The sequence below is a fragment of the Amblyomma americanum genome, chromosome 2 (genome assembly GCF_052857255.1).
Source record: "Amblyomma americanum isolate KBUSLIRL-KWMA chromosome 2, ASM5285725v1, whole genome shotgun sequence".
Taxonomy (NCBI): Eukaryota; Metazoa; Arthropoda; class Arachnida; order Ixodida; family Ixodidae; genus Amblyomma; species Amblyomma americanum.
In genome coordinates, this window is record NC_135498.1 from 182,228,443 (window position 1) to 182,248,649 (window position 20,207).

A 20,207-nucleotide genomic window follows, 5' to 3' on the forward strand; every position below is an offset into this window, starting at 1 on the left:
CGCGTAAATTTGCAATCGGTTAAGGATGACATGCTTCATGAGTTTTCCGATGCAAGACGTCAGGAAGATGGGCAAATTCCCTTTTTTTTGTTCTTTTCCTCTACATGCCGCCTCGTTTATTTTTTTTATGTTTTAACGCGTGATAAATTTAGCCTGCAGTTTTTCTCCTCACATGCACCCTGTCCTGTCAAGCATTATAAGGTAATTCCGGATGACAAAAATGGAAATTATTTTGCAGTTAACGTCGAACTAGAAAAATTTCCTGACATTTTTGTCCTACATTTTGGGAACGTTCACTGCGTGATAACTGGTCTCTTTCCAAAAACAAACTGGAAGCCCTCACTCTTAAGTGCATCAAAATTCGTAGAATAACGTGCACTAAACGTTCACCATGGTTCAGTTTTTTTGGGGGGCGACAGCTAAACAAAAAAAAAACGCATTTTTCGTCGCTGCACTTCATCTAACTCTACTGAGAGATGGAATGCTTGTCGGACTGTGGCATCGCAATACAAAAATGCCCTTTTTAGCGCGAAACGCAACTTTTTTCACGATACGTTGCCTAGACTGCTGATTACTAACTCACGAAAGCTCATGACCATCCTTAACGTGAAACAAAAAAAAAATTTGTACTGAAAGACAACCAAGGTGCCCAGGTCACACTGAACGAATGTTTCACATTATTAAATGGTACATTTTCTGTATGTTTCGTAACAACTGCGCCAGTTACTCTTCCCGACATACCTACCTTTGACTCCCAATTGATGGCTGCCATCACTATTGACTGGGAGGGAATTTACAAACTTATTAATAATGCTAAAATGTCATCTTCTGCAGGTGTTGATGGCATCAGCAACAAGATGTTGAAACGCGCTATTACTTATTCTTCACTTATGTTGTCCGAAATTTTTACTCAATCATTGCAGGCCGGCATGCTCCCTGATGACTGGAAGGTGGACAAGGTGGCTCCAGTACACCTGTTTGGTGATATTCATAGCCCTATAAACTGGAGACCAACATCATTAACGTCTACACCATGCAAATTACTTGAACATTTATTCTATTCTGCCCTCATGAGTCTCCTTGAGTTCAATTATTTTTTTACAGCGCATCAACATGGTTTCCGAAGAAATCATTCGTGTGAAACACAGTTAATCGCATTTACTAACGATCTTTTTTGCAGCTTTGGATCGTTAGTCGATTGTTGATTGCATATTCAATGACTTTGCTAAAGCCTTCGATACCATGTCTCATCCTCTTCTACTTCTCAAACATAGAAAATTAAACATAGATAGTGATGCATTAAAATGGATTGAGTGTTTTTTGGCCAGTCGTGCTCAGTATGTAACAGTTACTGACCATAATTTTGATCTTTTTTTCAGTAATATCGGGCGTTCCACAAGGATCTGTTCTAGGACTTATCCTTTTCCTAATCTGTATTAATGATCTTCCTGATCTGATAACATCATCCATCTGGCGGGTCGCTGACGACTGTGCAACATACAGATAAATTTGCAACCCATTTGATACCTTGGTTTTTCAAGCTGACATTAATAACATTTCTGTTTGGTGCGACACTTGGCTAATGAAGCTTAATGTATTAAGTGTAAAGGAATGAAAGTAACACGAATACCTTACAACGATAACCCGCATCCATATATTCTAAATGGCTCCCCCTTAGCTTTTGTTTCTGCATTTACGTATTTTGGCGTATACACTACCAATTACCTCTCATGCAAAGCGCACATCGAACACATAACGATGCTAATCGCATGCTTGGTTTCCTTCGCCGTAACTTTTTACTTGCACCGGCTAGTTTAAAACTACTTCCGTACGAAACCGTCATCCGATCTAAAATAGAATATGCGTAGTATGGGACCTTAACATCAGGTCACTGATTAATGCTTTAGAATCTGTTCAGAATCGTTAAATCCGCTTTATCTTGACTAACTACTCTCGTTCGTCTAGCGTCACACTCATGAAGTGAACTCTAGACCTTCCAGATCTTTCACTGTGGCGTCATTTTCCTAGACTTTTCACTTTGCACAAAATATATTACACAAATGAATCGCTAAAGCGAAGTCTTTTCACTGCTCATAGTCATGTATCATCCCGTATTGATCACCGATTCAAAGTGAGTATTCCAAGTTGCAGAACTAACCAGTATTCATTCTTTCCTGCCCAAGACGAGCTCAGACTGCAACCACGTGCCAGCCTGCATGGTCTCCATCCCAGAACCAGAAGCATTCAAATCTGCCCTTCTTCATCATCAACGTTATTATCTCTCCTTTTGTATTTTATTTTTATTAATTACTTACCACTCCTAACTGTAACGCCTCAACGGCCCTGATAGTAACGAAATAAATAAAACTAAATGGGTTATACTTAAAATATCGATTACTTGCCTCCGATACTCTGGTATGCCTCGGCATCTTACAATATAACTAAAATTAACTACTTCATTTAGAAGCGCATTTAATCATTTTAAGCCATTCCACCAGATTAGGCACCCTCTCCAGACTCTATATTCATGCACAAACTCACTACTCTTAGGCCCTATACACCGGATTTTAATGCTATCATCTGTACACATTTCAGCCTGAGTCGACCAAGAACCTCGTGTTTGGTGCTATTTGGCCTTAGTTGCCCTTGAGCCATAAAAACCTAGCATCATCATAGAAGCGCCTTTAAAGCTTTTTTCACAAGGTTTCGCATGGTCGCACAGTACTTGAGCATGTTGTGTATTTGTGCACTTAGCGATGTACTCATAACAAGCGAATATCATAACAATAGCAGGCGTGTGTTACGGGGAAGTGGGCTAGTTTAATGGTGCTGCCATTGTCGCAGTAACCTCGCCAAAGCTAAGTGGTAGCCTTAGTGCTAATGACCTTCTTGGTGGTTATATTACACAAAACTGAAACTAAATTTAAACGGAAGGATGTTGCCGGCTGCAGCAATTGCTACACATCTTGAGCACCGGACTACGGCAGGCAAAAGTGAAAGGGAGTGTAGAGAGTAGCGACGGCTAGATAGGACAGGGAAGAGCCATGTACATTATTTACAAAATGCAAAACATTTAATAAGTTCTGTGTCACTCGCGCGCGAGTCTCCAGACACAGGTGGAAATGGCACCGCTCGCGAGCGACCACTGCAAATATCTAAAATGCATAAAACACTGGATGCTAACCTTCTTCAGAGCAATCTTACCCATAATTCTACTTGGCGCATTGGTTGGCTCATGAATTTAACACTGACAAATGTAAAGCTATGCGAGTGTCGCGATACGCTAACAGTCCTTCCAGGTACTACTTAACTAACTCTACGTACAAACGTTAGCGCAAAATAAAAGACATTCACAGTAAAGGTGGACAGGACAACGCGCTACTGACAACTGATACCTTTATTAAAAGAAACACATGAAATATAGGCACACCGTCAGACCACCTATAAACTGTAGCAAACGCCAGAATGATGCTGAGGATCATGAAAGCGATAAAAGACACACCACGAAAAAACACGACGTAGCTAAGAACGATAAAAGCGGCGGAAGAACATTTAAACTCATGACACGTGGTGTATAGGGCCCAAGAAAGGTGTTTCTTTTAATAAAGGAATCAGTTCTCAGTAGCGCGTAGTAATATCCACCTTTCTTGTGAATGTCTCTTATTTTGTTCTAACGTTTGTACGTACTACTATGCACCGACTAGCACAGCAACAAGTGTTACTTGAATGCTTAAATAACGTTCCCTCAGAATCTGTCCCGGCATATAAATACTTGAGCGTCCACATTTCTGCAGACCGCTCCAGGTCGCACCACATGGAATACATTATTAAAAGTGCTAACCGCATGTTAGGCTACGTAAACTGAAACTTTACGAAAACCCCGTCATCTCTTTAATTATTGCTTTACAAAACGCTAATCAGCTCAAAACTGGAATATGAAGCCGCTGTATGGGATCCCCACCACGAAAAACTGATCACTTCGCTGGAGATTGTTGAAATCAATTGCACGCGTTTTATATTATCTAACTTTACTTGTGGCACAAGAGTAACCAGCATGAAAACTTACCTCCCTTTAAAGCCTTCAGCATGCCGCAGAAAAATAATTCGTCTCAGTCTTTTTCATAAATTGTACCATCATTCTACTCTACGGAATGGACTCAGTGCTCTCCCCCACTATCTTCCAAACCTCAGCGATCATCAACACAAGGTTGGAATTTCAGCATTTAACACCTTATCAGCATTTCAGTCCTTCTTGCTCTGTACTTCACGTGAGTGAAATCACCTTCCCACTGAATTAGTCCACATCAATGATCAACAGCATTTTTGCAACGCTTTAGCTGACATTATATAGATAGCAGAAAATTTTGTGGAACTAATTGTTCTTGTTTATGTATTTCTTCTTTGTAACCACTCTCCTTTTTAATGCCTCTGGCCACAAGGGTTCAGTATATAAATAAATAAAAAACTCAGCACGCGCGAAGTCATGCGGCCGGTAGGTCTCCTCGTTATCAGATTTTTGCAAATTGGGAAATGCTCGTACTTGTGTACCATTGCTTCGTTAGTTAATCAGATTGCAATAATGGCGTAATGAACCGCACCTCGCGAAGTTTTCCCAGGCGAAATTATGCCCCGCTTTTGTGCATCAACGTGCATCTGTGCATCAACAAATAATACCTACGTTCAACAAAGGTTTCAGTCGTTTCTTGACCCATAAAACATGGTTTACGGAAGCAGTTTCCGATCAACTCCGCCGTCAGTCCCATCCACAAGGCCTTAATCATTTCCACAGTGGCGAACTAAGATATCCGAACCCGAACGTCGACACCTGGTGTGTCACTTACTATCAGCTGTATGTAGCACCGATGGCAGGACATCTTGAGCGCGTGAATGATGCCCACACCGTTGGCTGAATTTTGCACTTGCCATTCGGTGGCGGGTTCGAACCCGACCGCGGCGGCTGCGTTTTTATGGAGGAAAAACGCTAAGGCGCCCGTGTGCTGTGCGATGTCAGTGCGCGTTAAAGATCCCCAGGTGGTCGAAATTATTCCGGAGCCCTCCACTACGGCACCTCTTTCTTCCTTTCTTCTTTCACTCCCTCCTTTATCCCTTCCCTTACGGCGCGGTTCAGGTGTCCAACAATGTATGAGACAGATACTGCGCCATTTCCTTTCCCCCAAAAAACCAATTACTATTATTATTATTCGGTATTGTACCACAGTCACAGTTGTCAAGCACGAGAGAGAGCTCCTATTTTTTTCGCTATGCCATGGAGGAGGAGGAGGAGGAGGAAAACATTTATTTCTATTTACAGTGAGAGGTCGATGGGGCGAGCCGGAAGGGCCCGTCCCTTACAAACACTAGGAGGGAGCCCTAGTCCGGGATCCCTGTAGCTTCCGCAGCGGCTCGGGCTCTAGCTACCAATGCCTGTTGGGCATGGAGTTCGGAGCAGCCGCGCAGGGCAGCTTCCCAGGCCTCTCGAGTGGGGTGGAGGTGGGGTGGGTAGGCAGGATTGGAAGGGCATGCCCACACCATGTGGTAGGTGTCCGAAAACTCCTCCTCACAGTGTGGGCACGCGCCCGAGAAAGAAGAATTGAAGTGCTTAAGTACTGCCGGGCACAGTACAGTATTGGTATAGAGGCGGAGAAGCCAGCGCTCCTCCACCCTGGTGAGGCCTTTACAGGGAGGGGGATAGAGACCATGAAAATTTTGATAAAGAGAGGTGATCTCTTTAAAGGTGATGGCCGGATTGAAATTGAATTCCGGATCAGGCTGCGGATGAGGCGACGCCCGGTGAGTAAGCGCGCGGGCGGCAGCGTCGGCTGCCTCGTTCCCCTCAAGACCCGCATGAGCCGGAGCCCACACGATGGTACGATGGGTCGGAAACCCTGTGTAATCGCATGCGTGGAGAATTTTGAAAGCACGGTCTGGAATGTACCCTTGCTCAATATTGCGGCAGGCGCCCCTGGAGTCCGTAATAATGACTCGGGACTCTGGATCTGCGGCGGCCAGTTCAATGGCGATCTCTTCCGCAAATGTAATGTTTGGGGCACGGAAAGTAAGGCCCTGAACTGTAGTGTTTTGGTGGATGACGGCCGCCGTGTACCAACCCCCATGGTGCGGGCCGGCCGCATCCACATAGAAGACACCTGGCTTGTGGCCATACTGTTGAGAAATAGCCTCCGCCCGCGCGAGACGGCGACCATCATGGGTGTCTGCAGTCATGTTCTTCGGAAGGGGTCGCACCTGGAGTGCAAAGCGCCAGGCTTCAGGGATGCGGACCCGTTCTTCTGTATGTGTTGCGTAGGAAATGTGTAAGCGGGTTAGAAGGCGGCTCCCCGCAGGTGTTTTGCTTAGGCGCAAGTATTGATTGTTAAGATGAGCTTCTCGTAACTCCCCAAAGGTGTTGGTCATCCCCAGACCGAGGAGACGCTTGTTGGACGTCGTTATGGGGAGGTCGAGCGCTCTCTTATAAATCTTGCGGAGAACTACCTCTAAGGCATTCTCATCGCATTTGCGTAGGTGGAGGTAGGGAGCCGAATATAAAATCCGGCTGGTCAAGAATGCATTGGCCAGCCGCAGGGCATCTTTGCATCGTAGGCCCCCCTTTTTATTGGACACCCGGCGGAGCATCCGACCCACCTGGTCCCCCACCTTACGTAACTTGTTTAGGGTAGTGTCTATCTTGCGCCTATGATGAATGAAAAGCCCCAGTACCCGGATCTCCGCGTGTTCAGGTATCGGTCCGCTAAGTAGGGAAAGGGCAATTTTGGTTGTGCACTTTGAGTTGGGGCGTATGTGCACAAATTCAGATTTGCTCGGGGAGCATTCAAGACCACAGCGACGAGCGTATTCGTCCACTATAGCTGCCGCTTGTTGCAGGTTGGTCTCGATGTCTCCAACCGATTGTTGTGTTGCCCAGAGGGTGATGTCGTCCGCATACAGAGCGTGCTGCACACCGGCGACCTCCGCCAGCTGGGTAGGGAGCTTCATCATGGCCAGATTAAATAGTAATGGCGAGAGGACAGCTCCCTGTGGGGTCCCTCGTGTACCAAGTTAATATGGGCCATATTCTGTGTCTTGTAGCCGGATATAGGATTGGCGATCTGTAAGGAATTGTTTGATATAATTGAAAGTATTGCGCCCACAATGTGTTTGCGACAAGTGGGATAGGATGATCTTGTGGGTCACATTGTCGAAAGCCCCCCGCAGGTCAAGTGCGACGAATACTTTATCATTGCTGGGGTGCTCGACGGGGTCGAGAATCTCCTTGTGAAGTTGCAACAGGACATCTTGTGCGGACCGGTGTGGGCGGAAACCGTACATGGTGTCTGCGAAAATGTTTTGTTGTTCCAGGAAAGCCGACAATCTGTCGCGGACCATAGTCTCCATCAGCTTCCCCACACACGAAGTGAGGGAGATGGGCCGGAGGTTGTCGGTGTTAATGGCTTTACCTGGCTTGGGAATGAAAGTTACTAGTGCCGTTTTCCAATCTATGGGGAGTGGTGTGCCTCCAATCCAGATAGTGTTGAAGTAATCGAGGAGAGTTTCGTAGGCGGGATCTGGGAGGTTGGCAATAAGCTTTACCGTCACCTTGTCCCGGCCTGGTGCTGTACCTCGCTTCATTTAGCCAGGGCCGCTTTTAGGTCATGGAGCTGGAACGGTTGATCCAAATCCGCGTTCTCGGAACCTGCATACGAGTACGCCTGACCACGGGGATCCTGGTGTATACTCAAATATTGGTCGCGGAGCGCATCGGCCAGTTTGGCCGTGTCTCCAGTGAAGTTATGTATAGCCCTTTGAAGCTGTTTTTGTGTCTCAGTACGGGTTTGTGCCGGATCAATAAGAGCGCGGAAGAGGCGCCACGTACTCCGACTCGACATTTGCCGAGCTGCAGTGTTGCATCGGTGCACCCAATTGGAGTCGGCGAGTTGGGCCGCGTATTGTGCCGCCTGTTGGGTGATATCCGCCATTCGAATTTTGAGTTTCCGATTGTGTTTTTGACGACGCCAGTGGCGGACTAGGCTGTGTCGTGCCTCCCAGAGGTGGAGGAGGTGGTTATCCACCGCCGGGCTCGCCTCTGAGAGTTGAACATTTTGCTCGACTGATTTCAAGTGGGATACTAGGTGTTGGGACCACGTTGAGTATCCTTGGTCCATTATCGATTGAGGATTGGTGTAACTGTTCCTAAATTTGGTCCAGTCGGGTAGTTTTGCATTGGCCTGTGGTCTTGTGAGTGGCTTGGTATGGATTGTAGTGGTAATTATGCAGTGGTCACTACCGAGGGATTCCTCGGTGTTCCTCCAATCTGCATAGCGAATATTTTTCGTAAAGGTGAGGTCCGGACACGTATCGCGTGTAACGGAGTTACCTATACGAGTGGGTTGCGCGGGATCCGTGTGAAGAGTAAGGCCCAGTGTGGAAACAAGCTCCGCCAACTTGCGTCCGCGTTTCTCTTCACGTGTGTACCCCCATAAGGTGCTGGGAGCATTAAAGTCCCCAACGATTATGAGGGGATCCCGATTCGCGACCTTCAAAGCCCGGCTGAAGATATCTGCGAATGTAACATTTGGTAGCTTTGGGGGACAGTAAATGTTGAGTATGTGCAATGGGGGGTCCTGTTTGCGTAGCGGAAGGATCGTCACCATTACATAGGAGAAAGTAGCGCTAAGATCCAGGTCAACCTGGGAGGCCGTGTAATTTTTATGTACGCAGAGGCAGCTATGCGCATCCTGCTGGTACACCGTGTAACTGGCAAGGGTGGCGCCATTTCCTGGCTCCTGAAGGGCCACCACAGCAGGTAATTCTGGGAACGTTGTAAGGAAAATGCGTAGATCGGCTCGCTTTGTGCGTGCCTTGAATCCGCGACAGTTCCACTGTACAATTTGAATAGGGATCGAATTGCTTCGCGGATGCTTCCTATTTCTAGGGGCGCCCGCCATGATCAAGGGTAGAGATGTGAGTTTGGAGAGAGGAGGCTTGAGAGCCAGTGGCTCCAAAGAGAGGAGCGTTCTCTATACTGAGGATGGCACAGGGGACCTCTTCTTCTCCGGCGATTCGACGCCTAGACGCTTTGAGCTGCCGGCCTGCGGAGGTTTTGAGCGGGACAGCGCGCTTGGGAGCGCGGGTGAGTTGAGCGAACTGAGCGGTTATGAGGTTCGGGATAGATGCCGCAAGGTGGCTAATTTTGTGTAGTGCCGCCGTAAGTGTGGCATTGATTTGCGTTTCCAATGCGGATATTCTGTTGTTAACTTGAGTTTCGAGCGCGCTCACTCTCGCCTCGAGTGCCGTGAGGGCATGCGCAGCCTGTCCTGAAGGGGTTGCGTCGCTTTCCATTGCCTCTGCTGCGGGTGAGGCAGAGGTGTGGTTGGGGGAATTTTGGCGGGCCTCCGCTATTGCGAGGCGCTTTTGAAAATTTGCAACCTGCTCGCGGAGAGCAGATATTTCTTTTTGTTCGGCAGAGATTGGCCGTTGTTGGGATTTGGAAGGGGGAGCGAAGGGAGAAGCTGCCCTGCCGGCGCCGCTCACCTGGGAGTGTTGCTTGACAACGGTTGCCCACGTCTTGGAGCCGCCGTTTTGTGGAGGTCCGAGGGGCTTCGCTGCACCGGCTTGAGGCGGCGGTGGCGCAGCTGGAGGTTTCCCTTGGCTCCCAGTAGAGGAATTCACAGGCTGGTCCATGGCTTGGTCGGCAGCCTTGGCCTTCAGCTTGTCCGGGCGACGCTTGCCACGCTTGCGTCGGTTTCGCTTCGATTTACGCCCGCGCTCGGCCTGCGTGGGCTGGATAGCGCGATATTTAGCAGTACACGCTGGGCCCCCCGTGGCATGGGCCGCGCCGCACACTGAACACTTTGGGTTGCACTGGTGAGGGGCCCGCTCCCCCTCAACGAGTAGAGCCTGCTGTCCGCACAGGCCGCACCGGTCCAGCCTCTGGCCGGGGCAGGCGTCCACGCGGTGGCCGACCACACCGCAATGTCGGCAGGCTGGAATGGTTCGCTGGTAAGGCCTAACTTGTACAAGCTCCGAGTCGTAGTGCCCGAAACGAGGCTTCTCTGTTCCGGCGAAAGTCAGTCTCGCTTTGTTGGATGTCCCAAATTTTCGCACTTCCACGATGGTGCCGAAGCGCCATTGGAGCCTAGTACGGAGCGAGTCCGTAGTTTCAGAGTTACGGACGGTAATGACGCCGTAGCAGACGTCCTTGTCGTCTTGGCGCAGGTGCCCCACAAGGGGGACCTTCCCGTCGGGTCCATTAAGTTCAAATTCGCCGATGATACGGTCGGCTAGCTCAGGTTTCGCAGTGTGAACAATAATGAGGTTTTGTTCTCTTACCGGTATTATGGTAAGATCTGTTGCGGGTTGCGCGCCCAGGAGAGCCGTGAACGCCCGGCCGTAGCCGGTCTCCTGGAAAGTCTCGTACAACGAGACGCGGGTCCGGGGCTTGATGACGACGACGTAGTCGTCTGGAGCAGGCTTGGGAATAACAGGCGGTTTCCACTTCGTGAGCAGTCGCCGACTGCGGCCCGCCGCGCGCGGGGCGGGTGACTGCTGGTTTCCGGCGTGAACGCCGGCCGCGTCTACGGACGCCGGCTTTAAGGCTTGGTCTTGCGCTCGGCGCAGCACTGCGGCGTTCAACGCGGCGCTGCGAAATCTTGCCGAATCTGGGCCTCCGGTTGCCGCTGGGGTAACCGTTGCCGAAACTGGGCCTGCGGTTTCCGCTCGGTGAACCGTTGTCCAGTGCATGTTCTCGGGGTCGTAGCCTCGGCAGGAGATTTGCGTAGCAGCCATACTGGCGTCAGTGGCCAGAGGCCCCGATGTGCCGGGTACCGGTTCGGCCGTTAGGCCTAGCCGCGCCACCGGCCCGATCGGGCCATGTGTTGCCCGAAAAGGGGGTTTAACCGGGCCCACTTTGGAAAAAACTGGTGTCCAGATGTTCCCGACAGCTTTCGGTGCACGTTGGGGATGATCTTGCTAGGGTCAGGCGGAAACTTCCGCTGCTCCGGCTGAAAATCGCCGAAGCCGACGACCAGCACGTCTGACTCCCCGTGCGAACGCCGAGCGAATCCCCGAACAGCGCTATGCCATGGTTGAACTTAACAAGCCACTGTACGTAGGACGAAATCGTGCATCGCCCTTAAGAAATTTACGCCTAGTTGCACTTTCCTAGAATTAAAAGGGAAAAAAACGGCGGATTATGCAGGCCTTTGTGTTCCGCCTGTAGCGCACGAAGGCGTACCTTCCAAATTATCATAGTTTGCTAGACTTTCATTGAAATTTGCTAGACAAAGGGCAGTCACCAGTCGCTGCCGTTCCTCATCGTGCACAGAGACACGTTAACGGGAAATTTAGCGGAGCCCTACCCCAGCGCAGGTTTTGCAATTTTAAGGCTTTTGTATTGGGGCTGTACCACCTCGTAAAACTGTGCCGTCTTGTCTGCAGTGTCTCGCCTTTCCAACTGCATTTTTCGGCCCCCACATTCTTGCCGAGGCTGGCTGCGACGGGGCTCGGAGGCGCTCTTCAACCTCCGCGCTTACTGGACGCGCGGGTATTTCGCCTGCGGGACTGACTTCACGGCGCCTTTTCATTCCTTCCAACAGAGTTACGCCGTCACGACTGTTCGTTGTATCTGAAATGGGGTCCCATTGCACCTAATGCATATTTTCTCTAGCTCTCTTAATGGCAGCTCCACCCTCGTTCGTAATAAGCGATCATTCGTTATAACTGCGGCCGTTTTAAGTATGCTCGACAGCATTAAAAAAAACGTGTTCGGATGCTCATGTGGTTTCTCTAGAAAACCACTAGTTACCTTAGCAACTGTTATTGCTAAGCACAGTATCAAACCTGTGCGAGCGGCTATATAAATGATAGCAATATCAGGTAACTAACTTTCGAAAACACTATTCTCCTCGGCGCTGCCTCGCAAGCAACTGTGATTCTCCCGACGCTTGAAACCGAAATCGCGGGGCAGGAGTCGGCGCGGAGTAACAGCCGCGAGCACACGTAATTCAGTGGCTTATGTGTAACTTGCTCATTTATGTGGCGTTAGGGCTAGGGCGGTGAACAACGGGGCGTCTATTGCGGCCCTGTGGCGCAACCACATGAGAACTAATGACGTCTCGAAATGGCATGCTCTTGCAAAACGCTGTTTATCACCTCGGTAACATACTATTCCCAGCGTCTAAACCTACAAGTTACAGTTATTCATTAATTTTTTTGAACTAGTTTCCTAAACAATACGTCTCTTTCTCTCTCTCTCTCTTTCTCCGGTTTTCTGACATTCACAGCCGCTGGCACTACTGGGCCAGAGACCACTACATAAAAACCCCACCCCATTTCTCAACTCTCTCCTAATCGTCTTTCAATAGAGGGCCCAAAAACAGGGTGACTGAGCATGCTAGAGCTCAAATTTATCCACAGAAGTGAAAAGGTAAAGCCTGAACCAGGAAAGTGAGAACGCGCAGTTTTGCCCCGGATTTACCCAGGTCTCCTGCTGTGTGAGCTGTCGTGGTGGTCTAGTTTCTTTAAGGTGCGCAAAGACCCGCATTTTTCAATGTCGAAAGATTTTCGAATAGCGGAAAGGTGGCAGGTAATCGGCGTGACACCTTCTGTGGCACTATGTGGTCGTTTTGTTAGTACTGTTGATTTCCTAGACTACTAAAACCCTTGAGTAGTGCTCAGAGCCTACAGGCACATTCGAGTAGGTGACATAAGATACTCGGGGATGGATGAAAAAAAAAACAGACGCGTACGAATAGAATAGGCCAAAAATTTATTCTACGATAACTTTTTGTCTCTCACCTCCTTCTTTAAATCTTTTCCTGAACGCAATACTATGACATGCATACGGCATCTAAGCAAGGCATTGCACCTACATGCGAGAAAGTGTGATGGCCTCCTCTCGGATGTCGCTCCAAAGCTCCATGAATGATACCTTATCGCCTAGTTGCTGTATTTTGTTTTCTAAACGTACCAGCATTTCCGGTGTGAAATAATCCTTCCAGCTGCCAACCTTGGCTTCCTTGACAACGGTGTACTTGTTCTTGTCCCCCTCGTAGCCGCTCTTGCTCGTCACGTTGTTTCTTGTGAAGACACCGTCCCATTCCGGAGTCTTGTTCTTTCTCGTTTCGACCACGATGATCTTCCTCATATGTTCAGCCTTGGAGTAATTCAGCACGTTTTGAAGCGCCTGATCATCTTCTTCCAAAACGCGGCCGTAATTCTCGCCCAGAAAGTACGCCAGTTTGAGCACTGTGCCCCTCGTGTCCTTTGTGAGTTCTTCGTACGTCACAAAGAACATGTTTGGTTCATCTTTCAAAGCGTACCCGTACGCCACGTGCTCAAAGTAGTCTCCGTATCCCAGATCACCTTCGATGAAAGGCTCGAGGAACTCTTCGAACGTGCCGTCCTGGAATCTGTAGATGCTCACGTCTGTCATCATGCGGAACATAGATGCGCACACGTCCCAGGGGTTGCGAGCCACGTAGACGTACTTGGCCTCGTCGTTCATAGTCTCACGGCGCAGCGGCAGATGGGTGAAAAACAACCTCATCGGGAGAACTGATTTCCAATCAGCGCACTCAGTGTACTCGAACGCGCGGGCGTTGTGGGTAAATTCACCGTAGTCACTGATCGCCTCACCGCGCTTTATGATCAGCTGAGTGATGTACTGGACCAAGTGGGTGCCACTCTTGGGGTACGTGCATTGGACCAAATCGCCCTCGGCGGCACGGAATGACAGGTTCTTCCTGAACACTTCTGGGTTGATCCAAGGGCATCTCGGAACACCATCAATGATTTGGCGGTACGGTCGCCTTCCCGGCATGGCTTTAAAATTTTCGTCAGTGGATGTCCTGAAATGCGAAAATATATTTTACTTGAACTTTAAGTTGTGTAAGCTAATATAAATTTCCCAGTGAGGTTTAATACGGCCTTTCAAAAAGGACATTTCAAAAAGTTTTTCAGTAAGCGTAGCAGAACCACTGCAATGGGGCACCAGTGGTGCTTTATGGCGTACCTTCATACCCCACTTCCTCATTTCGCACAGGGACCACACAGCGTATACAGATGCGTCCACATCTATAGAGAGTAGCGAAGGCAGTTGTGACACATGCGGTCTACACACTACAATGCACCACAGCCACAGTCAACACCAGCGGTCCACACATCAACGGCCCTAGTACCACTATACCAGAACAACTTTATACTAGAGCAACCTTTCCTAAGCTACCTCGTACACAAGCTTACAAAGCCTACACACTCCAAGGCGGCCATTTGTTGCTCTTGATGGCGATTCCCCCGGCCAGTAACAAAGCATTAATCTGCAAACGCTCACTCTAATCGCACTGCAAACTGTTCCATACTATGCTGGCATCGGCATTGGCCGATCACTCTGAGACAGTGAGCGTTAGTTCAAAACACATTTGGCAGCACTACAGTAAGATAAGGCAAGAGTGCGATGACATTTTTATAGTGTGAGTCGTCATACGGAGCCCATCCCAAGCCGTCGCGTGGATGATGTGCGTCCGGGGTCACCGATCGAAGTGAACAAGAAAGAAAGATGATGTAACGAATGGAGGGTCGGCGATACGAGAAAGAAGCAAAAAGGTAGGCGGAAAAAATGAAGGGATGATATTGCGGATAGAGATTGAGAGAAATAAAAAAAAACGTTGATGAGGTGACAAAAAAGGAGAGAAAAGGAAAAAAAAAACAACAAGGGTGGCCAATTAAGAAAGACGAAGGGGGAGCAAATAAAGGACAGTTTTGCAGAGAGAGAAATTGAAAGGCCTGAATCTCAAGCTGCTGGGCCACCTGTGAAAACGTCCATGCGCACGAAGCGATGCCGATCGCTATCAGAAGCCACGAAGGCCAATGGCCACGTGAGCCGGTCCGATCGGATATGAGTTTATGTCTCCCACGAGAAGCTGCAGCTCAGAAGTAAAGTGCTCGATGAGAGGAAGCTCATTCGCGATTCCCTCCGCGGTCGCCAAGAAAAACAATGACAAACTGAAGACCAGCGCGCGCGGATGGCGCAGCAGCTGCTGTTCCGCAGTGCTACGGGTCATGCATGGGACGCTCGTCATGTTCACTCTCGCGAGGCTCGCCGTCCACAAGACCAAGTTGTACTCACTGCCGAGCGAGAAGCCTGCCGGCGGTGTAACCAGACCTAGGAATGGGCGAACACCTCTCAGCAGCGAAAGCTGCGCCTCTGACAACGCGCAGATGGCGAACCTTCAACTTCCGGGACTGACGCCTCGGACGAGGTCTGTGCTAGGAGCGCCTCGCTGGAGCGAGGGCTTAGGAAGTAGCAGCGCGAAGCAGCCGCCGCCGCTCAGCCGCCGACTCATGCCAATTGCTTAAAAGGACCGTGACCTAGTTGAGCGATAGATTTTAAAATAAATAGGCGGTATTCTTTAAATTCTAAAAAAAGGGACTCGAATGAAATACGTTGCTAATGAAACGGAACCTGCTGTTTCTGAAGTGCCTATAGAGCTTAACGAAATGCTCTTGGGCCTAATATGTATTATAGATTTTGCGTAAATTTATCTTTAGTAAACTAGTTAATTGAGGAGAGCCACAAAACTGGAAGCCATATGTATGTTTTCTCCCCCAGGTGCGGCGGGTCCCCCTTCATAAAAGAATTGGCTCAAGTTCCGTGAAAACACCCTGTACACTCTTGGCCAACAGAAGAATCAAGAAAATACAAGATGTTTAGGCGATGCTCCTAAGGCGATGCCTTTCTCAAAATCCTAGTAACAATGAAAGGTGATATGAGTTCAGCGGTCTTCGCTTGTTCGATGTGTACGACATGGAATCGTGGGAAGGTGGTCGCATTCTGTGTCAAGAATTTAGATGTGCACTCGGTGCGCTCTGTGCTGCTAGCAAGATCAGTGCGAAAAGAATTAGAAGCCATAAAGCATCTAAGATTTTCGGCAGTGGTGCCAGCCGCCCAAAACGGGTCCCAATATGGGGATGTGACAGAAACTCTAAAAAAATGGCTGTGGTTTAGCTCTGGTCAAACCTGGAGTGACGCAATAGCAACAGCTGGCCGAGTGGAACTCGCTCAGTCGAGTTGCAGAAGTCAGTCTTTCGCCGCTGCGTTTCGCTGGACGTTCCTTCTTACCTTCGTCCCTGGGCGTGGATTCACTCTCTCCCCGTCTCCACTCCTCCCCACTCGGTTTGGCCGGCGCGTCGCGCCACAGGCAGCTGTCACGGTGGCCACGGCGCGGCACGCTGAAGGCTCGAGATGCTAGCGTAATATAGGCGCGCGACGCGCGCACACCAAATGCGTGCTCTGACGTCAGTCCGCGCATGCGCACAACTGACGAGGCGGGCGGTGTCTGCTCCGCTGCCGGCGCAGCGGCGAGGCGAGCAGCGCGCAAACCAGCTGCGGGCTATGATGTCATTTCGCGCATGCGCACAACTGGTGGAGCGGTTTTGCCACGGCTCAGCGCGCAACTACGCTGACCTCGCGAAGTGGCTGGCGTAGTGTAGCTATCGCTACAAAAAGCCTTGCCCACTCCAGCTGTACACCATCGCCATTACCCAATATGGAGCGACACAGGTTTGTCAGCCACGCAAGGTTAATCCTATTCGCCAGGAACGGAGAAAAATAGGAAGGAAGTACAAAAAAAGGAAAGTTACGCGGAAGAAAATGGGAAAGTGAAGGATTAAGAGGAGGACCGGAAAAGGCTGCTGCCAATTTCCTCTAGGTGGTCATATTTCAGCGTTTCTGCCTTTTAGGTTACCTTGCAGATAATGGCGCTTAAGAATAGTGAGTATAGAAGTACGCGTATTTCGACTAGATGGTCTTTTCGCTGCTACTAGGTCGCGGTTAATATATCCAACAAATTCCACCGCTGATTTGATTCAGGTGTGCTAATTCAGATCAAGCGCAATGTATTGTGGAATATTCGCGCAGGCAATACATATTAATTATTATGTGGTGCCTATGAAACGTAATGCTACTTATACCGTATTTTCTTTCAAGGCACGGTTCGTGTAAATGTAAATTATTAACGCGAATGGTCAAGTGAAAACTTGGTAGTACATGCGAGCTACGCATTTATATTCACGAAACTACATCAGGGGACAAGTTCTCAAGAGCAGGGGGCTACACATCTTGTCTATATGTTCTTTACTTGCTCAACTGAATCACCCCTTAAAGTAACAGTGATTTTGTTCTGTTCCTTGTAAGCGCTGCAACAGGTACAAATGCATATGAGCGCCTGCGAAGTTTTGTAGCGATAGCTACATTACAGTAGCATTTCGAGCCTTCAGCGTGGCGGCGCCACCACCCTGTGGCTGCTCCGCCACAATGTCACGTGGTTGGTCACGTGGTGCGGAGCAGCTGCGGATGGCGCGGTGCTGTGGCTGATCACATGGTTCGTCACGTGGTTGGTCACATGACCAAGTTCCACTCGGCCAGCTGTAGCTATCGTGTCACTCTACGTTTAACCAGAGCTAAACCACCGGTAATTTTTTGAACTAGTAATGAAGCTTCAATAAGTTTTAAAAGTTCCATCAAAATAAAATCTTTGTTGATTCCCATGAAATCTTAGGCGTACACTTGTCCTCACGTCTGACCTGGAACACTCATGTTGATTACCTTCGGAAAAAGCTTTGTCCAATTACAGGAGATATATCCCGCTGTCGTAGACTACATTAACCATTCATAAAACTTAACATATACTATCATGCTCTATTTATCTCGTATCTCAGGAATTGCTGCCTAATTTAGGGCACAACTACAGAAACTAATTTAAATAAGCTCTTTGTCATACATAAAAGGGCATGAACAAAGAGCAATTACATTCTCATTTTTTGTACCTATGATCTATATATTTTGCTTCTTGCATCGTATACGGTTATCACTGATATATAAAGGGTCGGTTTTAGTTTATTGCTGGTTACATTATTTGAAATTAGCATTGTTTTAATCGGTCATGTTTGTGGTTATGTTCTTGTATTTAAAACTGTTTAGTAGTGAAATTTACACTGCTTTCATTACACTGCTGCCATGCAAATGGTGTCCTACTCCTCGTCAAGTTTTTTGTGTAGCTTTTAACCCAAAAGACCATCCAGTTCTTCCTGGAAAATAAAAATCTAATGTATTGTAGAGTTGGAGGACAAAAGCCAAATCGTGATTTTACTAACTACACGAGGAGTGTTGCTGAGAATATACTGTGGTTTTCTTCTTGTTCAGTGAAATATTATTCAGGACACCTTTATTGCTGATATTTATTCCTTTAGACTGATTCAAAAGTATATTGATTGCCTTAGTTTTAAGTTTCAAGGTGCGCCTGCAGACACCTCAATCTTGGTAATGTTTGGTTGTATGTCGGAGGCTATTCAAGAACGAAACGGCGAATCTTGCTCAAAGAAGGCCCTCAGGTGAGTGTCGTCGACCGGCTTTTACGACGTCATAGTTTATTCCGTTGCACATTCTAGGCTGACATAGGAGGCTGTCAGGTACAAAGATGTTATTCGCAGATAGGACGCATGCAGGAGCCCTCGCAATGTCATGAGAATCGGCTGACGCCGCTGGCTGGAGGGCCCCCTTTGAAGCTCGTTTGCCGCTTCGCTTTCGAATTGTATCCGACTACGGGAACCAATTAGTGGAACATCGATCAAGACTGATTATTATCTGTTTCCGTGAGGGACAAACGCGACAGAAACTGATTTCTGGTACAAAATAATACTATCCTCATGGGATGAAAGCCATCTCTGGCTGTAAACCTACGCTTATTTGAACCAACCGTGCGATTTTGCCGGCTATTTTCTCATCTCTCCAGACGGTTTACGCTAAAGTAAAACTCGATGGAAGGCGCCAGTCTGGGGTAGAAACAAGGCCGAGATTAGGTGAATTGTCAATGTTGTCATTTGAAAAATCATAATTTGTCGTGGACTGTATAAAAATGAAACGGCCACGAGTAAAAGCAGGCGAAGAAACACTTCATGTCACTATCTTCTTATGGTAGCCCCAAAATGAAACGATGCAGGAGATGCCTACAAGAAAAAAACGAAAGCGGCCCAATCAGGAAACTACGCTCACCTGTTGCACTGCGCAGTCGGCGTGCTGTGCGCTTGGAGCAAAACGGCGCTCGTACGCTCGTGCAATCCTTCTAATCTGGAACATCGTTTCCATTTGTCTTGCCAGCAATATAGGATGCAAGGACAGACTAGAATTACGGCCATCTAGTGTTTATGCGGCCGCTCGGCCGTTGTCAACTGGCGACAGGAGATAACATCTGTGGCGAAGTGATAAGTAAAGGGCTTAGGGGCGAGAGGTTGCAAGATGCCGAGCCGAGGTGTATTTCTGGTGCACTTGGATAGTTGGTGGTGTCAACTGAGAGTTTATGACAATGACTTCGCAATCGCTATAGTCCTTTCTTCTGGCCTGGAAAAACTGATCTAGCGCAGTAACGAGCGATGTATTTACTTTTCAATACTATGCTTTTTTTATGCCAGTTATAGTTTGTACTTTTGGAGTGATCATAATACGCAGTGCGTATTATGATCAGTGCGCAGTGCGCAGAACAGACACGAGATAAACACCGACGCTTGCCTGAGTTGCCTTTCTTTGTGAAGTTCAAAACAAAAAACTTGTGCGCTAGAAAGAGGGCTGCTGCTGCAGCATTTAGAATAGGTGTTGATATCGCGTTCTCAGGAGCGCTTTTATGCTTCCAGTGTGGCCCGTTTGGAATCGGCACTCTAAAAAAGACAAACTTACGAAAAGTGAGGCACATTGGAGTCCCTATAGCATCTGAAACAAATGGCAAAACGCAAACATACTTTGCAGGTTGTAGGTCGTGCACATTTTAAGTCTACAATAGTTGAAAATTGAAAATTGGTTTTTGAGGAAAGGAAACGGCGGAGCACATGTCTCACTTCTCGGCGGACACCTAAACTGCGCCTTGGTTTTTGAGGAAAGGAAATGGCTGAGCACATGTCTCACTTCTCGGCGGACACCTAAACCGCGCCGTAAGGGAAGGAATAAAGGAGGGAGGGAAAGAAGAAAGAGAGAAAAGGCTGCCGTAGTGGAGGACTGCGGAATAATTTCGACCACCTGGGGATCATAACCTGCACTGACATTGGACAGCACGCGGGCACCTTTTTCGTTTCGCCGCAATCGAAACGCGGCTGCCGCAGCTGGCTTCGAACCCGTGAACTGCGGCTCAGTAGGCGAGCGCCCTAGCCACTGAGCCACCGCGGCGGGT

The 20,207-nt window shown here is 48.5% G+C and overlaps 1 protein-coding gene across 1 annotated transcript in view; it reads right to left on the reverse strand.

The window, feature by feature from the left end:
* LOC144120283 (sulfotransferase 2A6-like) overlaps window positions 1-19,145 on the reverse strand; it is a 31,086-nt gene extending 11,941 nt beyond the window's left edge. Inside the window, exons 1-2 of the mRNA XM_077652679.1 lie at window positions 19,043-19,145; window positions 12,962-13,841 (exon numbers count right to left, since the gene is read on the reverse strand). Coding sequence (XP_077508805.1) covers window positions 12,962-13,813 — 852 coding nt within the window. The 5' untranslated portion in view covers window positions 13,814-13,841; window positions 19,043-19,145. The remainder of the gene's footprint in view (window positions 1-12,961; window positions 13,842-19,042) is intronic.
* Window positions 19,146-20,207: the final 1,062 nt, after the last annotated feature.